Source organism: Mesoplodon bidens (genome assembly GCF_964165515.1).
Source record: "Mesoplodon bidens genome assembly, chromosome: 11".
Classification (NCBI taxonomy): Eukaryota; Metazoa; Chordata; class Mammalia; order Artiodactyla; family Ziphiidae; genus Mesoplodon; species Mesoplodon bidens.
The window spans coordinates 46622082-46643235 of NC_138167.1; the positions used below are offsets into that span (position 1 = coordinate 46622082).

The 21154-nt window shown below is 40.2% G+C and overlaps 1 protein-coding gene across 2 annotated transcripts in view; it reads left to right on the forward strand.

The window, feature by feature from the left end:
* The window catches only part of LIMA1 (LIM domain and actin binding 1), a 55526-nt gene that overhangs the window by 16835 nt on the left and 17537 nt on the right, over positions 1-21154 (forward strand). The window contains exons 3-6 of one of the 2 annotated variants that reach the window (XM_081249855.1): positions 5513-5977; positions 16789-16873; positions 17995-18143; positions 20789-20896. In XM_081249855.1, the coding sequence (XP_081105981.1) occupies positions 5513-5977; positions 16789-16873; positions 17995-18143; positions 20789-20896 (807 nt within the window). Of the gene's footprint in view, positions 1-5512; positions 5978-16788; positions 16874-17994; positions 18144-20352; positions 20375-20788; positions 20897-21154 lie in introns of those variants that run through there. The other variant, XM_081249854.1, reaches the window with a different exon arrangement.

The window sequence follows — 21154 nt, forward strand, 5'->3', positions numbered from 1 at the left end:
CCCCTGCATTGGCAGGCAGATTCTTAACCACTGCACCACCGGGGAAGCCCTCCCCCCACAATAAGTTTTTTAAATTACTTTTGTAATTGAGAAAAGTAATAAGTTAAAAATAAGATAATGGGGGCTTCCCTGGTGGTGCAGTGGTTGAGAGTCTGCCTGCCGATGCAGGGGACGCGGGTTCGTGCCCTGGTCCGGGAAGATCCCATATGCCGCGGAGTGGCTGGGCCCGTGGGCCATGGCCGCTGAGCCTGTGCGTCTGGAGCCTGTGCTCGCAGCGGGAGAGGCCACAGCAGTGAGAGGCCCGCGTAACGCAAAAAAAAAAAAAAAAAAAAAAGATAATGAAATGAAAAATGTAAAGAAGTAATTGGTGATCCTGACTGGTGCTACTTCAGAAGTGTTTTGGTAGTAGAATTAGAGGGAATGGAAAGTAGTCAAGTGGAAATAGCAATTACACAAGACTGTGCTTTCAAGACCCTTAACTGTGAAATGTGGGAGACAGCAATAGCTGGAAGAAGACAAAGTTGAAGGATGGTTCTTTGTTTTTTTTTTGCTGTACGCGGGCCTCTCACTGTTGTGGCCTCTCCCATTGCGGAGCACAGGCTCTGGACGCGCAGGCTCAGCGGCCATGGCTCACAAGCACAGCCGCTCCGTGGCATGTGGGATCTTCCCGGACCGGGGCACGAACCCGTGTCCCCTGCATTGGCAGGCGGACTCTCAACCACTGCGCCACCAGGGAAGCCCGATGGTTCTTTTTTTTAACAAATTTTTTATTTTAAAATAATTTTGGATTTACAGTAGAGTTATTAAGATAGTACAGAGAGCTCCCATACACCTCTACCTAGCCTCCCCTAATGTTAACATCTTCTATACTGTGGTACATTTATAAAACCTGAGAAATTAACATCGGTACAATGCTATCAGCTAAACCACAGACTTTATTCAAATCTTACCAGTTTTTCCATTAATGACAGACAGTTGCTTTTAAGATCCACCAGAGTTGTAAGAGACCTAATTTGTCTCCTGAAGAATAGGGAGAAATGTACATATAAATTTACAGAGGTGACTCTCCAGGTGAAAGAGTACTCACCTGAATACTCCAGGTGAAAGAATATTCATGGAAAGCACGGTAGAGAAACATTCAGGAGCAAATGGGTAAATTTGTTCCTTTAGCAAATACTAGGATCAGGTTACATGATAGCTTGGATTCCCAGAAATTCAGCCCTCCTTTTCTCTTCCTCTTCCACTTGCATCTAGGACACAGAAACACAGACCATTAATATGACCATCAGTTATATTTTCGGGTTCCTTTTAAGCATGGATTATGCCACTTCTTGAAATCTGTGCTGTTTGGGCATTCATCTCCGTAATGACTGGCTACCACTTTTCTGAGAAGCTCTTAGCCTAGGAATTTATTCCCTTCCTTGGAGGCTGTACATCCAGGTAGTCCGTGTTTCTAGCCCCACTGCTGTATCCTACCAAATATCCTCCTGCTTTTAAGATGAAGATTCCCCTGCCAAGATTTCAACGTTAAAACTCATTTGACGCAGCCTCTTCATTTTGTGGGTGGAATAACAGACCCAAAGAGAGGAAGGGACTTATCTAAGGCCCTTTCCAAGTTGAATGCTCCTGCAGAAAGGACACTGCGTTGCATCTCCTGAGTGTGTCTGATCCGGACTTAGGCAGCCAGTTATGGTCCAGAGGCAATGTCTGCAGAGATTCTCAGCCTTGCCGGATAGGATGAGCAGCGTGCTGGATGTCACCCTGAGAAAGGAGGATGTGGTAGTCCAGCAACCATGGGGCCCTTGAAAACTTGTACCCTCCTTGACCTCCTTATTCTAGGAAAATACTTGGGAAAAAGTTAAAACCCTGACACAAATGACATCGACTAAAATTTCACCTTATTTTGTAGCCCCCACCCCCCACCCCAGCCCTACTCTGAAACAGTAGACACTGTAGAGAGAGGAGAAAGAACAGTAAGTGACTGTAACCCAAGTTCAGGATTTGAGAGATGACTGGCTACTGCAGTTGATCACCGTTGTGAGGTATGGCTGGGGAGTGGGGAGGGCCACTCATTTAATAACAGTCACCGCTACTGGTCAAATACTACATTATGTGCTTTAATATAATCTCATTTATTCTCCACAGTAGCCCTGTATGGAAGTTTCCAGAAATTAAGAAACTTGCCCAGGGTCATTTGGCTGGATGGAGCTGGATTATATAAGTAATGCATGTTCATTGTAGGAAATACAGATACTATACATAAAATAGATAAGCAACAGGGATTTCCTGTATAACACAGGGAATTACATTCAGTGTCTTGTAATAACCTATAATGGGATATAATCTGAAAAAAAAATCACTGAATCACTTTGCTGTACACCTGAAACTAGCACAATATTGTGAATCAACTATGCTTCAATTAAAAATTAATTAAAAAGAAAATACAGGGGCTTCCCTGGTGGCGCAGTGGTTGAGAGTCCGCCTGCCGATGCAGGGGACATGGGTTCGTGCCCCGGTCCGGGAAGATCCCACATGCCGCGGAGCGGCTGGGCCCGTGAGCCATGGCCACTGGGCCTGTGCGTCCGGAGCCTGTGCTCCGCAACGGGAGAGGCCACAACAGTGAGAGGCCCACATACCGCAAAAAAAAAAAAAAAAAAAAAAAAAAAAAGAAAATACAGATAAAGAAAGCGAAGAAAATGTAGAAGGAAATGTAAGTGGCCCATAATCCACTGTCCAATGATAACCCAGGCTATCTCAGTCCAGTACTCTTTTCATTGTGTTGCCCGGCCTGCTTTCAGCTCTAGCTTTTGTTCTGTGCCTTCTTCCTTCTCTTTCTTCCCCAGAAAGACTGTAGCCGCTGCTTCTGCCCCATCTTGGCTTGCCTCAAGCTCTAAAGGCCTGGAAAGCTGGCATGACCTGGGTGGTGCTGCCAGGAGTGATGGCAAGTTCTGGGGCCTTTAATGCTGTCAGACCTCACAGCACTGCCCCTCCCCTACGTGTCCCCACCCCAGCACTTTTGAACTTGTATCCTTAAGAACTCCTTTTAATAAAAGAGCACATTCATGCCTCTGTTAAGCTGCCCCGCTAAGGGATGTCCTCCACCCAGGTCCTTGTTTGGGACATTGCTGGTACTCCATCACACAAATCCCTCTCTTCCAGGTCATCACAAGTCAAGTAGAGATGACAGCTTTCAAGCTGTTTACAAGTAACATCAAAACTATTTGATATTCCATAGAACCTTTTTCTTGTGATAGGAAGATGATGCGTAATTTTATTTTTGTATTCATTTTTATTACACAGTGAAAGCACATTTATCCTAAAAAGAAAAAGAAGAAGAAAATGCAAGTGCCCGCGGCAACCTGTTAACATTCCTGATGTCTTTTCTTCCGGACTACTTTTCTATGTTTATATTTAGAAACATATATGTGTATTATAAAATGGGATCATGCTGTCTTTTTTTTTTTTAATATTCGGCCGCGACTTGCGGCATCTTAGTTCCCCGACCAGGGATTGAATCCAGGCCCAGGCCCACAGCAGTGAAAGCTCCAAGTCCTAACACTGGGCTGCCAGGGAATTCCCCATGCTGTGTTTTTTTTTTTCTTTTCTTTTAAGTTTATTTTTAATTTTATTATTATTTGTTTTAATTTTTGGCTGCGTTGGGTCTTCGTTGCTGCGTGCGGGTTTTTTTCTGGTTGCGGCGAGTGGGAGCTACTCTTCTTTGCGGTGCGCGGGCTTCTCGTTGTGGTGGCTTCTCTTGTTGAGGAGCACAGGCTCTGGGAGTGCTGGCTTCAGTAGTTACAGCATGCAGGCTCAGTAGTTGTGGTGCATGGACTTAGTTGCTCCACCGCGTGTGGGCTCTTCCAGGACCAGGGATTGAACCCGTGTCCCCTGCATTGGCAGGTGGATTCTTAACCACTGCGCCACCAGGGAAGTCCCCCATGATGTCTCATAATTAGCTTTATTCACTCAAAAGTATCTTATGAGCATCTTTGCATGTCAATAAATATACTTCGATCACATGATATGTCTCTGAGAAAAGTAGTGTCCAGTTACCAAGGCAAAATGCCACTTTGATTCTCAGGGCTCCTGTTTAGGCAGGGCAGAGCAGGTGAAGTTGGAGACCCAGATGACTCATCCATTGTGTCTCAGGAGGGTGCACAGAGCCAAGAGTGCTTCTGGCAGTTAAGGTAGCACCAGCTTTTTAATTTTCTCTTTTCCAACAAGAAAACTTTTCTTGCTGCTTAAATTTCTGGTCCATACATGCTTCCCCCAATGAAGCATCTTGTCAGCTAGGACTTAAACACAAATATCAAGCAGTTGTTCTTCTGTAACTTTCTTTTTTCCATGCCTTGGTGCTACTTGATGAAGTGGCTCTCAGAGTGTATTCAGAAGAGTAATAGGGTGAGAGACTTAATTCCCAATATAGCTGCTAATCCTGTTTAATACCCCAGAGTCTTTCAGTCCTAGGTGGTTTGTCCTTTCTTAGTTGAAAGACCGGTGAGCCACAGACTACAGGAATGGAGGGCAAGAAGGTACTGGAGTTTGTGCTTTGTTGGGAAGGTGCTGCTGCTTAATTTATTTAGGAGTGCTTTCAGAGCCCGGGACATTGAATTTTACTTCACCCAGCATGTCTCCTCTATTATTGTGGAACTACATTGACACTTTCCAGGTGGTTTTCAATCTGTCTTATATGTACAAATTAATTCCAGTTTGACCCACGCAAAAGAGAACTGTCTTAGATGTGTAAATGTGTGTCCTTCCATCACGAGAAAGGGGTGGTAGTAGTGTTTCATATGAAGCCTGGGTATTTTTCAACCAAAGGATCTGGAAAATAGTGAATTTTCTGAAAACTGAGGATTTATACATGGACAAACATGTAGAGAAGTACAGGGGGCAAAAAGGATTAGGTTCTTATGTAAAAATAAAATTTGACTGTTCACGTAAATTATGTCGGATATGATGATATATACATGTAAAAGTCTTTAAATTTCCACAAAGAGTTTCAATTCTTGATGCTACTGTCCACAATTAGTGGTATTGTGTAGTTTAAGCTATACTGCATCTTTGTCTCATTTAGAAGAAAAAAACCCAGCCAGGATGTAATTTTGTGGCACGTAATGATGAACTTTTATTAGTGCATATTTACAGGGTTTAAAGTTACTGGTATTTTGCTTTTTCTTTCTGTTCTCCCTATTAATCTCTGGATAAAAATCCCTTGTCTCCAATGTAACTATCATTAGATCTGAGCTCTCCTTTCTTCTCATTTTGTCCTTATAAGGCTATCCTGTTTTATCACTTCCTGCTTTAGCTCCTGACTTTTTCTCTCTTTCCTCTCTCCCTCTCTTGCGGTGGATGCTTTCTCCATGTGGCAGGGCTGTAACTGTTCACAGCTGTCTGAAACAACAGTGGACCAGGAGCAGCTTGGAGTTTTAACTTTCATTTTACAAAGAACAGCATGTTTGAATGTTTCAGCAGGCAAGTTATAACTGGCATTCACTTTTTGTTCTTCTAGAACACTGAAAATCTCTCCCAGCACTTTAGAAGGGGGAACCTGACCGTGTTAAAGAAGAAGTGGGAGAACCCAGTGCTGGGAGCAGACTCTCTCCCAGACTCCGTGCGAAACAGCAGCACCGAGGTCAGGCATAGAGGCGACCCTCCTCCCGCTGAAGTGGTAAACAGCTCTGCCTCTGGGGTCGAGGCTGACCAAGAGGAACGAGTCCACCCCAGACCTAGAATCAAATCGCCTCCTGAAGCTCTTATTCAGTATACGTACCCCCGCATCGAGGACAGTGAGCATCTTAAAGACCACTCAGCAGAAAGTAAAAAAATGGAAAATTGTCTGGGAGAATCCAGGCATGAAGTAGGAAAACCCGAAATAAGTGAAAATGCAGAAGCTGCAAACAAAATAGAGAAATACAATGTTCCGCTGAACAGGCTTAAGATGATGTTTGAGAAAGGTGAACCAACTCAAACCAAGGTAAGGATTGGGTGGGTTTAAAACTTGAAAAAGCCAATTCAAGTAACTAAACAAAGCTGTTTTTCTAGTCTAGACGGTTTGTGTAATGGCGAGTATGTGGTCAGTATGTCTTTTGATTCAAGTTAGACGAGTAGTTAATAAAAAGTCTCAAATGAATTATTTACAGAGATGCTAAGATTTGTGAGTGTGACCCAATTTCACATGAAATCAAGTGCACACTGGGATTCAGGTCAATATCGAGAAATGAAGAGTTTGATGCTGATTGGGTTATGTGTTTTTGTATGCTTGCCCTTTTAATTTGTCTTCCTGTGCCTTTTGTCATTTGTAGCTTTAGGGGGGTGGAATTACTGCTGAATCTCTCTCTGCCTGGACACAGCTGCAGGCTGAGTGTTAAGGCCAGAGTTTATAAGACTGAGGCTTAGTTGTCTCCTTGCTAGCTGAATCCTTTCTCTTCTCAACTTCCTCATCTGTGCCTTCCAACAAATGTTTTCTATCAGCTAAAATCCTATCCCAGGAAAAATCAATGAAGATAGCCAGACTAGCCGTAGCCTTCAGGAGTTTTGACTTGCAAATGCAGAGGGTTGCATTTTCCTACAACTGCTAATGAAACTTGATCCTTCATGTGGAGTGCAGACCAGGTCCCCAGAGGGAATTACTTAACTAGAAAATGAGTTACATATGCTGGTGACTTATAACACAATCCAGGGGCCGCAGAGCTGGTAAATTTTTCCAGTTTTCTCATACTTTCCTGCATATCTGGCTTTGTACATGGGGTTGGTTTGTTACAACAGTCATTATAATGAAATAAACAGATCTGATGGGGAGCAAAGCCCTCATTTACTCTAGATTCCGTTTAGATGGGAAAGCAGATTTTTTCAGCTAAGTATTGGCCCAAATTTCTACATTTGTGAAGTAATGGTATGAAGCATTTCTTCTGAGGTAAAAATTAGATAACGTATCCTAGAATCCTCAGTTATGTTTGGTGTGATGTAGCCATCTCATCTTGTATCTTGCGGTGCCTGTTGCTTTTCTACCTGGAAAAGTTCTTTAGTGTTCAGCGATCATCTGTTTGAGGATGTATCAATAGAAAGAATTTTTAAAGATTTGCAAAGCTAGAACCCTTTTCTCTGCATGAGTTTTTACTCTGTTTTAACACTGAAACCAGTTGGCAAGAGATGTAACCACAAAGCAATTTATGACTTTTCTTAAACTCTCATCCCTCTCAATTTTGAGTCCTCTAGGCCTGCCAACTCCCTCTTTCCCCTTTATGTTCTTAATAAAAAAAAAAAAAAAAAAAAAAAAAAACTTAAAAAAATTTAAATGGCAAGAAGAATTTTAAATGGAAGGAAAAAATGTCAAAAATCCTAAATAGAGAGGAAGGGGCTTTGTTGTGAGTCAAAGCACCATTGTAAGTCTCCTCCTCTCAGACCCTGTTAGGGGCAGGATGGCTGATGTCATGGCAGCACACACAATGTAGATTCAGTGCAAAAAGGCTGGTACATGTCAAAACTGGCCCAAGGTAGGAAATGATTGGGACTGCAGCAAACAAAATGCTGATTATGTGTAAGGATCTGGTGAGAGACTTTTTTCTCATAAATGTCTAGTGAAAGATGGGTCAGAACAAGCCTGTCTCTTTGTGGCTGGTCAAAGCAGAGAAAAAAATTCTCATATAAAGAAAGATCCTACCAGATCAGACTGGCACTCAGCCTGATTGCTAACGGTCTAGGAAGATGGAGGGGTTCTAAGATTGACCTGGGCTTTTTTTTTTTTTTTGGGTGGAGGTGCTTTTTAAACTTCCTGATTAAATAGTCATTTGTCATTTAATGGACTGCTTAGGGAATGTAAAACACAACTGTCCTTGGTTTTATAGCTGCTTCTAAATAAGCATCATTACCCATGTTGGAAACAGTCTAGATTACTTTAAAAATGTTTGTCTAGTATTTCAGTAAAACTGTTTTTAAAAAAAAGTTTTGTCTACCTTAGTTTAATGAATAACTAATCAGTTTGAAACTAGGTTATGGTTATTGTTATCATAATTTCAGCTTTAATATGGATAAGGCTTTATTCAGGAAGTTACATAATTGGATCTTTGGAAGGAAGCTCTGAGAAATATGGTAGAGACACTAGCAGTCCTTTTCGGAGCAAGAGTATACAAGTAAGAATGATTACCTCAGAGCTAAAAATTTAGTACTTCTGTGAGACAAATGCATATATTAGGTACAAATCATGTGAATCTTTGTCTCCATAATAGAATTTTAAAGAACTGGACTAAATCTCAACTAACTAGCTGAGCAGGGTCAGGGAGCACATAGATAATGGAAATGCATGATCTAAATCTTTTTATCTCCTAAATCTTTTTATCAGAGTTATTTACAGGAGGCCAAGTTAATTGGCTTGAGTTCTACTTTTCTTAGTCTCTCTTGCTCCCTTTTGTCTGAGATGGTTTCTGTTCTTGTCCACTTTTCTTCCTGATCTCTTCTCTGCAGTCCTGTTTTTTTCTCCCTCCCTGTGTAGTCTCATCTCTTTCCAGGACTCTAAGAGACGGAGCCCAAAACTAGATTCTAATCTTGAATTCTTAACCCAAGCTTCAGCCCCAATTTTGTGGTTGCCTGCCAGATCACACATCTCTTTATGAATATCCCTTAAGCACTCAAATTCAAGAAGGCTAAAAAGGAATCCATTATCTTTCCAACCAAAACCTGCTTTACCCCTGGTGTCCCTTAGTGCATCACCATTCACCACATCTCCTGGCCTGTAAAGCTTGGGATCAGTTCTTCTTTGTGCCTACCTCTTCTTGGTCAGTCACTTACTAAGCCATCTACATACACATCTCTCAAGTATGGGCCATTCTCTCCAAGAGGTCCCACATCTACTTCTATGGTTTAGCCTTATTACATCTTGCCTTGTGGTATTGCTGCAACCTTTCCTATTAGCCTCTCATTTTTTTCTTCCCTTCCATCCTCCACACTGTTGCTATTTATTTTTCTAAACATAGTTGTAAATTATGTTATTCCCTTGATCAGAAACTTTGGATGTCTCAGAATTAATCCATATTTAATATCTGGGTCTTCTACAGTCTGAGCTCAACCTACCTTTCCAGTCTCATAGCTAATCTTATACTCAAACCCTGGATTACTCCTCATTGTAAGTTAGTCACATCTTTCCCCTAATTTCTACCTCTTGAAATCTTACTCCTCAAGGTCTATGAAGACTGTGAGACCTTACCTCAGTTTTTTCCCAGATGAAATTACCTTCACCCTCCTGACCCTCCTGTAGCATTTTCTTTTTACTTCTCTTTGGCCACTTATATCATGCTTTCTTTAATAGTCATGTATGAATTTATACACTCCCCAGTCTATAATTCTTTCAAAGTAATGATGCTTTTATCTCCCAGTGGTCAGCACAATGACTGGGCTCTTGGTGTTTATTTAATAAAAAGGAGAAAAGAAGCTTAGAACTCAGATAACTTATAAATAATGAGAACTGATTAAAGGCTGTTCCTTACTTATCCTCTACCTTTGGTGAATAGATAGGTTATTCTGGTCAGATGTTGTAGTTGAACATGATACTTCTAATTCCTATGAGCAAATGAGCAGTGGATGGATTAATGTAACCTATAAGTTATGAGGAAAAAGAAGCCCCCCTCCCAACCCCCAGTGACATACATTGAGTGTGGCTTAGCATCCCTAGCTCCATGTATATGTTGATCTGGGTTTTAGGTAGCCAGAGTAACTATTCTGGGCATTCTTTTATGAGAAAGCTGATCAAGCAGTTATAACCAATATTCAGTTATCATCATGTTGACATTTGAATCCATAATCTTCAAAGGCCTTGATGCAGTTATTCAAATCACCAAACAATGTAGGGACAGGCTCCTTAAGTCTCAATTCTTTCTGTTGTTTCCTAACTTATTTGGTTCACACAAATCCTTGGAAAGGAGAATAAAGACCAAATATTTGGAAGGTGTATTTCTACCTTCATAACCTACTTAAAGTATTGTCTTTTGCTTGGGTCAGGATTAAACCAATATATATATATATATATATATACACCACATCTTTTTTATCCATTCATCTGTCGATGAACGCTTAAGTTCTTAGTGTTATTTTGACCTCTCTGTAGCGGTACATTTCTTGTAAAAACCTCCTACTCGTATAAATTAAGTTTTATTTACCTTAGTTAGTAACTCTGAGTAAACCTTTGGTCTTTTGTGGTAAGACGATAATGGACCCAGGTATAAAGATGCCAGTCAGGGAATCCTGATCTTTCTGTTTGTTGCCCTAAGTGGCTGTCTTTGATATGTCAGTTAGAGACAAGTCATCTCTTTTCTGCTTACTTTCATGGCAGTTAACTACTTACTGGTTTCTATCCGGTTCCATTAAAATAAAATATGTTGAAAAGTAATATCAGGAGACCAGAATATTCTCTAAGCATTAGTTGGCTACATTACAGTTTGTAGGGGCCAGAAAGACATCATTTGCCCCACAAAATCACCTTTTCTTTCTGCTACTGGACTCACTCCTGGATTAAACAACATAGGTGTGTATCCAGATGAATTTATTAGTCATTTCCTTTAGCCTTCTAATTCATTAACGAGTTACAATGAGTGAGAAATCCCTATCGAGATCGTTGACATAAATCCTAGAACTATAAGTGATTGTAAAAGGTTATTTAATTCAACTCATTGTTCGCAGGATATTAAAATCCCTATTTTACAGATGGAAACAGCTGACGTCAGAGAAATTAACTGATATGCCTGATGTCATGTGGCTAATTAATATCAGAACAAGAACTGAAATTGTGTAGCACCCCTTCTACCATAAACACTATCTTCATGGATATTATAATAGCTATTTATTAGATAAAAACATCTGGCCTTACATATTTTTGAAATCTAAGGAAACCAGGAAAGAATTAAAACATATTAACAGCTGTCTTCTCAAAGACTTAAGCTTTCTATCTGTCCTCTTCCTACGTTTTATAGTCTTTTTTACTGAGTAAAAAACATCAGGGCAATGAAGAGAAGTACACTGGAATGCAAGAGATTTGTACTAAAACTCTTGAGTTAGAAGCTTGTGAGTTTGGGAGGTTTGTTTTTCTTATATAAATAAGTCATCTGAACAAGCACACACACACACGCACACACACACACACACAAAACACAGTAAATCAGAAAAAGCCAAGTAAACCTGGAAAAAAGAGTAACCGTGGGCTTCCCTGGTGGCGCAGTGGTTGAGAGTCCGTCTGCCGATGCAGGGGACGTGGTTTCGTGCCCCGGTCTGGGAAGATCCCACATGCCGCGGAGCGGCTGGGCCCATGAGCCATGGCCGCTGAGCCTGCGCGTCTGGAGCCTGTGCTCCGCAATGCGAGAGGCCACAACGGTGAGAGGCCCGCGTACAGCAAAAAAAAAAAAAGAGTAACCTTTACCAATTGTGCACAATGATATCCTTATCGTTGCATAACTAGATTTTACATGGTTTTAGGTACTGTGTGCTCACTGTTTTGTGTGGTTTATCTTTGGTTTGGTCTTTTTTATATAGACCTTCCTTTGTGTCTTCCTAGTTCACGTAGTTATCCTTTTATGGCAATATGTTACTTCATTATACTTTTTAATCATTCCCCAGTAATTAGATTCTCTTCCAGCCTAATAAAAAAAAAGCTCTAAGCATCTTGGCAGAAACATTTTATTTTTAGTTATGGGGGGGCTATATTACTGAATGATGTTACTGTGGTCAAAAGACATAATTCTATAACACTACTAGCACAATCTAAGGACATATTTAATTCCCCAGCAGTTCCTCATCAGCATTTGGTTTTATCATTCTTATCTATTTATATTAATTTAAAAATATGAAGTATTACCTCTCCTTCCTTTCTTTTCTTCCTAATTGTAAGAGTAATACATAATTTTTATAGAACACTTAGAAATACAAAATATGGGAGTTCCCTGGTGGTCTAGTGGTTAGGATTCAGGGTTTTCACTGCCATGCACAGGTTCAGTCTGGTTGGGGAACTGAGATCCCGCAAGCCACACAGTGCAACCAAAAAAAAAAAATCTATCTATCTATCTATCTATCTATCTATATATATACACACACACATATATATAAATATTTATATATATTTATACATATATATGTATACATATTTATACATATATGTGTGTGTGTATATATATATATACACACACACACATATATATATACTCATATATATGTAGAGAGAGAGAGAGAGAGAAATCCCCCTGCCTGGAGATAAGTGCTCCTTCTGTGTGTATTTTGTACTTAAATGAGCTGTATTTTTTCTGCAAGGGTCCCTGGAGAAGGAAATGTTTCTCTTTCAGTATTTTGAGAAATTAAGGCCAGATTTTATCTACACCATATGATCTCTATGCATAGTTGAGCAAAGTCCCATTTTTCCCTAAAAGCCATCCTTCCTCCACACTTGACTTTGGAGGGATGAGAGAGTCTGAAGGAAGGTCAAAGTTGAATGGTTGAAGGAAGTGGCTCTCAGTAAATTAAAGTGTTGAGAATCAACTTTTAAAGAGAATTTTTCCTGAAAATAGGGGTACACAGGACAGGAAATCCTGCTTTTTACTTGACATTTGGGACCTAACTTACTTTATTTCTTAAAGAAAACTTTTCAGAGAAAAGAAATTCTACAGACCACTGGCTAAAAGCCCCAGACTATTATTTTCTTACCGGTAAATGTTGATGCATTTGGTTTATGGATTCAATGAAAATATTTAAGGGGTAGTCACACTAATGAGAGTTGCTGCAGTCAGCTGACAGGAAGGAGGACTTGTGGGGTGGGGTGAGGCCAAGCCTTAGGAAATTCCAGAAAGTCTTAAAGTGTCTTATCTTTTCTCTCTTAACAGATTATGATGATTAAGTCTGCCTCAGGCATCTGAATAGAAAAGATTGAAATGTAATAAAAATGTGTTACAGAAGAGTATTTCAGTATCAGAATTCCTGGTGTTTGTTGGTTTTTTTTTTTTTTCTTTTCTTTTCTTTTTGTGCTCCTTTACTTTCCTTGAGAAATATTGGAGGAAACCCCACCTTCTTCCTGAACCTCAGATTACCACTTGTAAAATGAGGATCAAAAATTAATAGTTAATGAATTTGAGACCTTGAGGTTTTGGTGTTTTTTTTTTTTTCTTTTGAAGTATAGTTGCTTTACAATATTGTGTTCATTTCAGGTATACAGAGATCTTGTCATTCTTTATATTTGAGTGGTTTGGAGGTGGAAAGATATTAAAAGAAATGCATAGTGCTTCACCTGGGAGCTCATTAAAAGCCATCTAATCTCCGAGCTGTATTCCTCCTCAGAACCAGTGTCAGTATAGCTTTGATTTCCAGAGACGTTTTTCTATTTTTCTCTAAGATCAAATGACTTTGCAGATTCACTTTTTTAATAGATGAAAGAAAATAATTCAGAGTATTGAACCCTCATGAATTTGGGGGGGGGGGAATGGCTCTTTATTTAACCCAAAGATTTAAATAAAAAGCTAGCAAAGATGGGAAATTTTATGCATCTAAAACCAAAGAACCTTGCAGGGCATGTGTTCTGGTTCTAAATGGTCTTGCTCTCAATAACACCAGTGTAGGAACTTCAAGCACAAACAGAAAACTAAACTCCTAGCAGGTTGCAACATGTAACACATACTCTTGGAATTATGCTTGAACTTTACCTTTGACAGAATGTAAATATTTGAAATATTGCTCCAGTGTTAAGACTGCAGAACCCATTCCCTTTTGGTTTTTTTTTTTTTTTTAAAAAAAGTGTATTTCCAGGCTTTCTCCCTTTTTGAGCCCTGAAAATTTTAGTTTTTATAATGATCATTTTACAGTGCAGCAGCATTTGGAATAAATCTTTGGAATTTCCTTTAACTATCTGCAAATGAGAAATGTTTTAAAAACAGAAAAATGTGGATGGAGGGTGTTCTGCCAAACTTATCTTTTCACTTTGGCTGATGATCTTCATTTCCAAGTGGTAGGCTGTTCCCAGAGCAAGAATGTGTTGCATCATAGGAGTCATGTGGATGTGACTGATGTTGGTGCAGCTGACCTGAGTATGATGTGGCAAGGTTAGAGTTGCTACAGCTTCTTTTAGTTTTTTTTTTTTTGTAAATAGATTCAACCAATAATGTAAATAGCAAAGATGACTGGAGATGCAGTACATTAAATGTATATTGAATTTGCTAGAAACTGTGTTTTTTTTGGTAGGGTACAAGCAAACCAAATCCTTGGCTCTGATTTCTGAAGTGGCATATTTTCTATCTCCAAGGAGAGAGAGAGGGCTGGGGGGTGGGGGGGGTGGGGAGGACTTGAAAAAGGGATAGTTCACTGTCTTAAACTTTATTGTTGGTTGATTAGTCCATTGAACTTAAAGGTTTAATAATTATTTATTAATGTTGAATTCAAAAGGGAGTTAAATGTTTTACTCTTGTCTCCTGTCATACTGGATTTCAGACATCTTTTCCACGTTAAGTTATCTGGAAATAAACTGAGATTTCAATGATAGGATCTGCTTGAAGGCTCTCATTGTAAGCTGAATAAACATGACATACTGTCTGTGTTTTATGTCTGGGAACATCCTCTGATACTTACTAAGTGGCTTTCTTGAGTTACTTTTCTAGTCGTAAAATTAGAATTTGGAACTTTCATTAGAGATCTACCCTAAATTTGAGAGATACAAATGTAGTAATTTACGGGAATCATTTTTTTTTATTAAATAAATCTGTACCTTCCACTTTTCTATTTAAAAAATAAGAAATAGGACTTCCCTGATAGTGCAGTGGTTAGGAATCCACCTGCCAATGCAGAAGACACTGGTTCGAGCCCTGGTCCGGGAAGATCCCACGTGCTGTGGAGCAACTAAGTCCGTGCGCCACACCTACTGAGCCTGAGCTCTAGAGCCCGTGAGCCATAACTACTGAGCCCACGTGCCACAACTACTGAAGCCCACGTACCTAGAACCTGTGCTCAGCAACAAGAGAAGCCACTGCAATGAGAAGCCCGCGCACCACAACCAAGAGTACCCCCCCACTCGCCGCAACTAGAGAAAACCCGTACGGAGCAACGAAGACCCAACACAACCAAAAATTAATCAATTAATTAATTAATTAAAAAATAAAAGCATGGTCTCTGCCCTCAGTAAACTAAGATTCCAGTCCAGTATAGGGATGCGCAACAATTTGTTAAGCATTGTAATGGAAGTGTGTCCAGGTCCTTGAGAACAGAGAAAGGGCTACTTAGATTTATGGAAGAGAGGTAGGGCAGATGCAGAGGGACTGTTGCTTAGCTTACACTGAGTCTTGAAGGAACAGGCACTGTTAGACAATAGAAGGATAAAAGAGTAACCCAGGTAGAGGGAACTCATTTACAATATCATGGACCTCCCAGTGGTTTGCTTTTCCTGGAGGGTAAGCGGTGAGGAAGAGAATACCCAGAGAGGGTAGGAAGGGACCAGATCTAGAACTGGTCTTTTCTGACATACTAAGCACTTTAGATTTAATTCAAGGAGTGATTAGGAATCCTTAAAGAATTTTGAACAAGAGAGTAACATAGGTTTTTTAAATTTTTATTTATTTATTTATTTATTTTTGGCTGCATTGGGTCTTTGTTGCTACGAGCGGGCTTTCTCTAGTTGCGGCGAGCGAGGGCTACTCTTCATTGCAGTGCACAGGTTTCTCATTGCAGTGGCTTCTCTTCTTGAGGAGCACGGGCTCTAGGTGCGTGGGCTTCGGTAGCTGTGGCACGTGGGCTCCAAAGCACAGGCTCAGTAGTTGTGGTGCATGGGCCTAGTTGTTCCACGGCATGTGGGATCTTCCCGGACCAGGGCTTGAACCCGTGTCCCCTGCATTGGCAGGCGGATTCTTAACCACTGCGCACCTGGGAAGTCAAGTAACAGATTTATATTTGGGGATAATTTTTTTGTTTTACTTGGGATAATGACAGCATCATAGAGCCTTGATTGGAAAGTGGAAGAACCAATTAGAAAGGTAATGCAAGGACTTCCCTAGTGGTGCAGTGGTTAAGAATCCACCTGCCAACATAGGGGACACGGGTTCGATCCCTGGTCTGGGAAGATCCCACATGCCGCGGAGCAACTAAGCCCATGTGTCACAACTACTGAGCCTGCGATCTAGAGCCCATGAGCCACAACTACTGAAGCCCGCGCACCTAGAGTCTGTGCTTCGCAGCGAGAAGCCACCGCAGTGAGAAGCCCGTGCACCGCAGTGAAGAACAGCCCTGCTCACCACAAGTAGAGAAAGCCCGTGTGCAGCAACAAAGACCCAATACAGCCAAAAAGTAAATAAATAAATGTTCCTTTTAAAAAAAAAGAAAGAAAGAAAAGAAAGGTAATGCAGTAGTCCAGGGAAAAGATGATGAAGACATGAACGAGGCAGCAACAGCAGGGATAGAATGGGACGGAGAACGCCAACAGAAGATACTGCTATCAGGACTTGGCAGTTTGGAGAGACATCATTTTCATCTGGGACATGAGGATTCTGCTCCAGTGACTGTTAAATTCTGAGGCTTTCTGGTTAAGGTGGTTAGGCAGTGATATTTCGCAGAAAGCATTACCTATATAGAGTTACTTATTTTCCCCTGGGCACCTGTGAATATGTAGTGCTTGATATTTATAATACTAAAAACACACTCTGTTGTATATAAAAACTAATATAAAATCTAATCTCTACTGGATTTTATTTATAAAGGAGATTTGCAGGTCTCCTTTTTGAACATTGCGTCAAGATTTCCCATCCTCACTGCAAAGCTTATTGCTGGGTTTTGTTTTCCAAACAGATTCTTCGGGCCCAAAGCCGAAGTGCAGGTGGAAGAAAGATCTCTGAAAACAGCTATTCTCTGGATGACTTGGAAATAGGCCCAGGTAAGCAGAGAGTTCCATGTGTGGGAAATTTTCTAGGAAGTACTCATTAGTAACAATACCTTGTGACCTCAAATCTGATGCTTTTAAAGGAAGAGTGGTACAAATGAAAAGAAAGGCTGCTAGATACAAGCCATTCCCAAATCTCACTGCTTTTTCCAAATAGTGTCTCTGTATTTTTAATCCAACTTTATCAACAGTAACCTGTGTTAACCAAAGGGTAACTTTGCAGGATTATAAGGGAAGTACTGTTATCGACAGTTTTGGCTTCAGGGTCATCTGGGGCTTGAGGGCTCCCATGGATGGACATTATCCCCTGTCAAGATTGGTTATCCTGTATTACTGATGCTAACATAACACCTTGAGAGCAGAATTATTATGTTTTAAAGGGGGCATATACAAGCACTTCACAAAAGAATATAAAATCAATTAATACAGGAAACCATCAGCCTCCTAGGAATCAAAGAAATGCAAATTAAAATGGCATTGCCATCTAATTTTTTCACATGTTAAATGAACAAAGAATTTAAAAATATATAACACTCAGTGATGGTAAGGGTTCTCCTTTTAATGTTGGGAAAGTAAGTGAATGTTACCTTATAAGTGACAGTTATAATCCTGATTTCCTTCTTTGTATTATTTTTAAATTAATTAATTAATTAATTTTATTTATATTCTGGCTGTGTTGGATCTTTGTCCCTGCATGGGCTTTCTCTAGTTGGGGCAAGCAGGGGCTACTCTTCGTTGCGGTGTGCGGGCTTCTCATTGCGTTGGCTCCTCTTGTTGTGGAGCACAGGCTCTAGGCGCAAGGGCTTCAGTAGTTGTGGCATGTGGGCTCAGTAGTTGTGGTTCACGGGCTCTAGAGCGCAGGCTCAGTAGTTGTGGCGCACAGGCTTAGTTTCTTCGCCTCATGTGGGATCTTCCCAGACCAGGGCTTGAACCTGTGTCCCCTGCATTGGCAGGCTGATTCTTAACCACTGCATCACCAGGGAAGTCCCCCTTCTTTGTATTCTTAATAGAAGAGGTTGATTATATTAGATTACAATAGCCCAAAATTTAGAATCTTGAAATCATTCAAATCGCATTTTATCTTCTAATAAAGCACGTTGTTTGCATGCTTACAGGTCAGTTGTCACCTTCATCATTCAACTCAGAGAAAAGCGAGAGTAGGCGAAATCTGGAGTTCCCACGCCTGTCAGAAACCTCCATAAAGGATCGAATGGCCAAGTACCAGGCAGCTGTGTCCAAACAAAGCAGTTCCACCAACTATACAGTATGTGTTCAGCATCATTCATTCGTTCACTCATCCAGCAAATGGTCACTGAGCACAGGAACTAAAAGTGTCTCCCAGACCCTGACCTGTGAGCCTTGGCTCCTTACTGGTCCCCAGCCATTCTCTCTTCACATAAATCCTACCCTAGCTTCATTCGTAATCCTCACCATGTTCTAATCCTGACTTTGCTTTCCTAGGCCTCATTCCCACCCCGCTCATTTTTTTGTGTGATGTTACCATCCAGTAATGTCATTGAGAATTTTCCTGTCTCTTTTACTTAATCTTGTTGTTGTTAAAGAAGTATTGATAGTATTTTATTAGTTTTAACATATACACTTATATTTGTTTTTGAGAGAAGAAAGGGAGAATACTGGAGAGAAATATTGAATATATTCAACATTAATGTGGGATGGGGTGATTTTTGCAATTTTTATTGATATATAATTCACCTGACATAAAAATCACCATTTTTAAATATGCAATTAATATATTCACAAGGTTGTGCAATCATCACCACTGTCTAATTCCAGAAATTTTCCATCACCCCAAAAAGAAACCCATACCTGTGCAGTGACTCCCAATTCCCCACTTCCCTCATCCCCTGGCAACCCCTAATCTACTTTCTGTCTTTATGGATTTTCCTGTTCTGAACATATCATGTAAATGAAATCATACAACATAGGGTCTACTTAATCTTTACTTCTTATGATGTAATAATTTTCTAAACAAATAGAATAGTGGATAGGAAAAAGGGAGAGAAATGACAGGAAGATGACGTACTCAGTAAGCACAAAAATGTCGTATTCTAAGTAGAGTGGAGGGTCTTTCCACTTTATACTTTCCTAGGCTTAACTGGCAGGAGGACACGACTGAACTGTTTATTTGAAGTTGCCTTTTAAATGCCATTTATTCATAAGTACACACACGTATATACACATGTACACATACATATATATCTTTCAAACAGTTGTTCCTTCTAAGATTTCAAATGACAAATTATTAATCTCTTGATTGTTATTTTTTAATAAAATTGGAAGAACAGTATTCACCTTTATTTGGCAGGCTGAACTAGTGCCTGTTAGAAATCACAATGTGTATTCCAGGAGCTGAGCCTTCTTTCCCCCACCTTATGAAGTATGCATTTTCCAGTAGTATTTATTGGTGGACTAAGTCTCTAGGCAGTGAGTAATCTCATCTTGATTTTTCAGTATCGGTTTAAGAAGAGATATTGTGTGTAAATCAGTAGCGAAGTGGAACATCACAGGCTTGTTATTCACTGGGGTGTGAAAAATAAGCAAATTTAGACTTCTCTTAAAAGGCAGGTCAGGAGATACAGCAAACAGATGATCTGTGGAGCTTAATTCCCTCTGTTACAGGATTTTGCTGCTTCTCAGTGCCCTCCTGCTATAAACATTCTTACCAGGTGACTCCCTAAGTGGAAAAACCTGTTCAGTGACTTTGTTTTTTAACTCCTAAATAAGAGTTTCTGCATTGCGGTTCGCCTGCTCTGTAAATTTTAAGAGTTGAGAAGTCTTAAGGAATTCTTGTAAAAAGCATGTTTTATCTCATCCCCAAAGAATTTCTCAGGCCTCTTACAGAGCATGGTTGTAGCAAGGCGCATTCTCTCTGGCAGTGATTCCAGAGGCTGGGCTTTGAGATGGGGTCACGAATGAGTTTTGGGCTCTTGTACTGTTGGTTTCTATAGTGCTGGCTGCCAGCTCCTCCTCGTAGACGCACCTCCAGAGCTGTAGGCCTCAACCTGGAATTCCACACCTGAGTCAGTCGCACTCACACTCCCTTCATTGGCCTTGTGGCCATAAATCGCTCTTTTTCTCCCCATGCCTAAAGAATCACAGAGAACAGAAAGGTACTAGATAACTAGCAGACTAAAGGTAGGAAATGTCCGTATTCATCTACCTCTGTACTGATTATGGATCTAGTAATAAAGTCAATTTTAATATTTTGCCCCAAGTGTTCTTTGCAAGGAAAACAAATATGTTTACACTTACTCCTTCTGACTCCTTATGCCTGTTTTTTTATGTTGAAGCTCTATTATGAGAAGTAGAATAAGGTATGTCTTTAGTATACTGAATGAATTTTATGCTAAAAACATGTCTTTGAAAGTCTCACAAAGAAAGGCTGTTTTATGGTATCATTAAGTATAATTTCAATTTTTATATGTATACATCATTGCTGTCTCTCTTTCCAGGCCGGGCATTTATATATATATGGTCAGTATATTTTCTTAATTATTGGCACTTGGCATCTCCTTTCCCCTGCTCCAGAATGGTCTTTTCTGGTAAAACTCGCCAGCTTTGCATTCCCACAAGCTCTGCTGCTAGAAGAGTGAATCACGAGAACATTGTATGCGGGGTGGGGGGGTGGTCTGTGTGTGTGTCTGTATTCTAATGAGCATCCAGTTTTAGACTAGTTGTATAAATATTTAACTCTGAGGTATGTGTCCACAAAGCTGCTTTTGTCATTTCACAAGTCAATGGGTTTTGCTTGTGAGAGTTAGGGGGTTGATTTGACTTAAAGCCTCTTAAAATAATTTCTTTTTTAACATTCCAAGTTTATTTAATAGATGTGCTATGAAGAGAATCGTGAGACTTTTTTTTAATTCACAGACTATTTTTATTTTGTAGAATGAGTTGAGAGCCAGTGGTGGTGAAATCAAAACTCATAAATTGGAGCAAAAGGAGAATGTGCCCCCAGGTCCTGAGGTCTGCATCGCCCATCAGGATGGAGAAAAGGTGGGTTGGAAAGTCTGATGTCCATTTGCCAGGGAAGCATGTGTTCTAAATTAGATGCTTAAAATTAGAAACAACTCTAACTCTAGGCTGTAGAGTGTCTGGGAATCTGGTAACAGCTGCCAGGACAGATTGTCTTTTTTGGAGGTCACATAATTTTGGTTGGGGAGCTCTGCAACTTATAGCTGACCAAATGATGAACCTTCATTGGAAAATTCTTTTGCTCAGCAAATGCTCAGAGGACATAGAGCTTAAGTAATT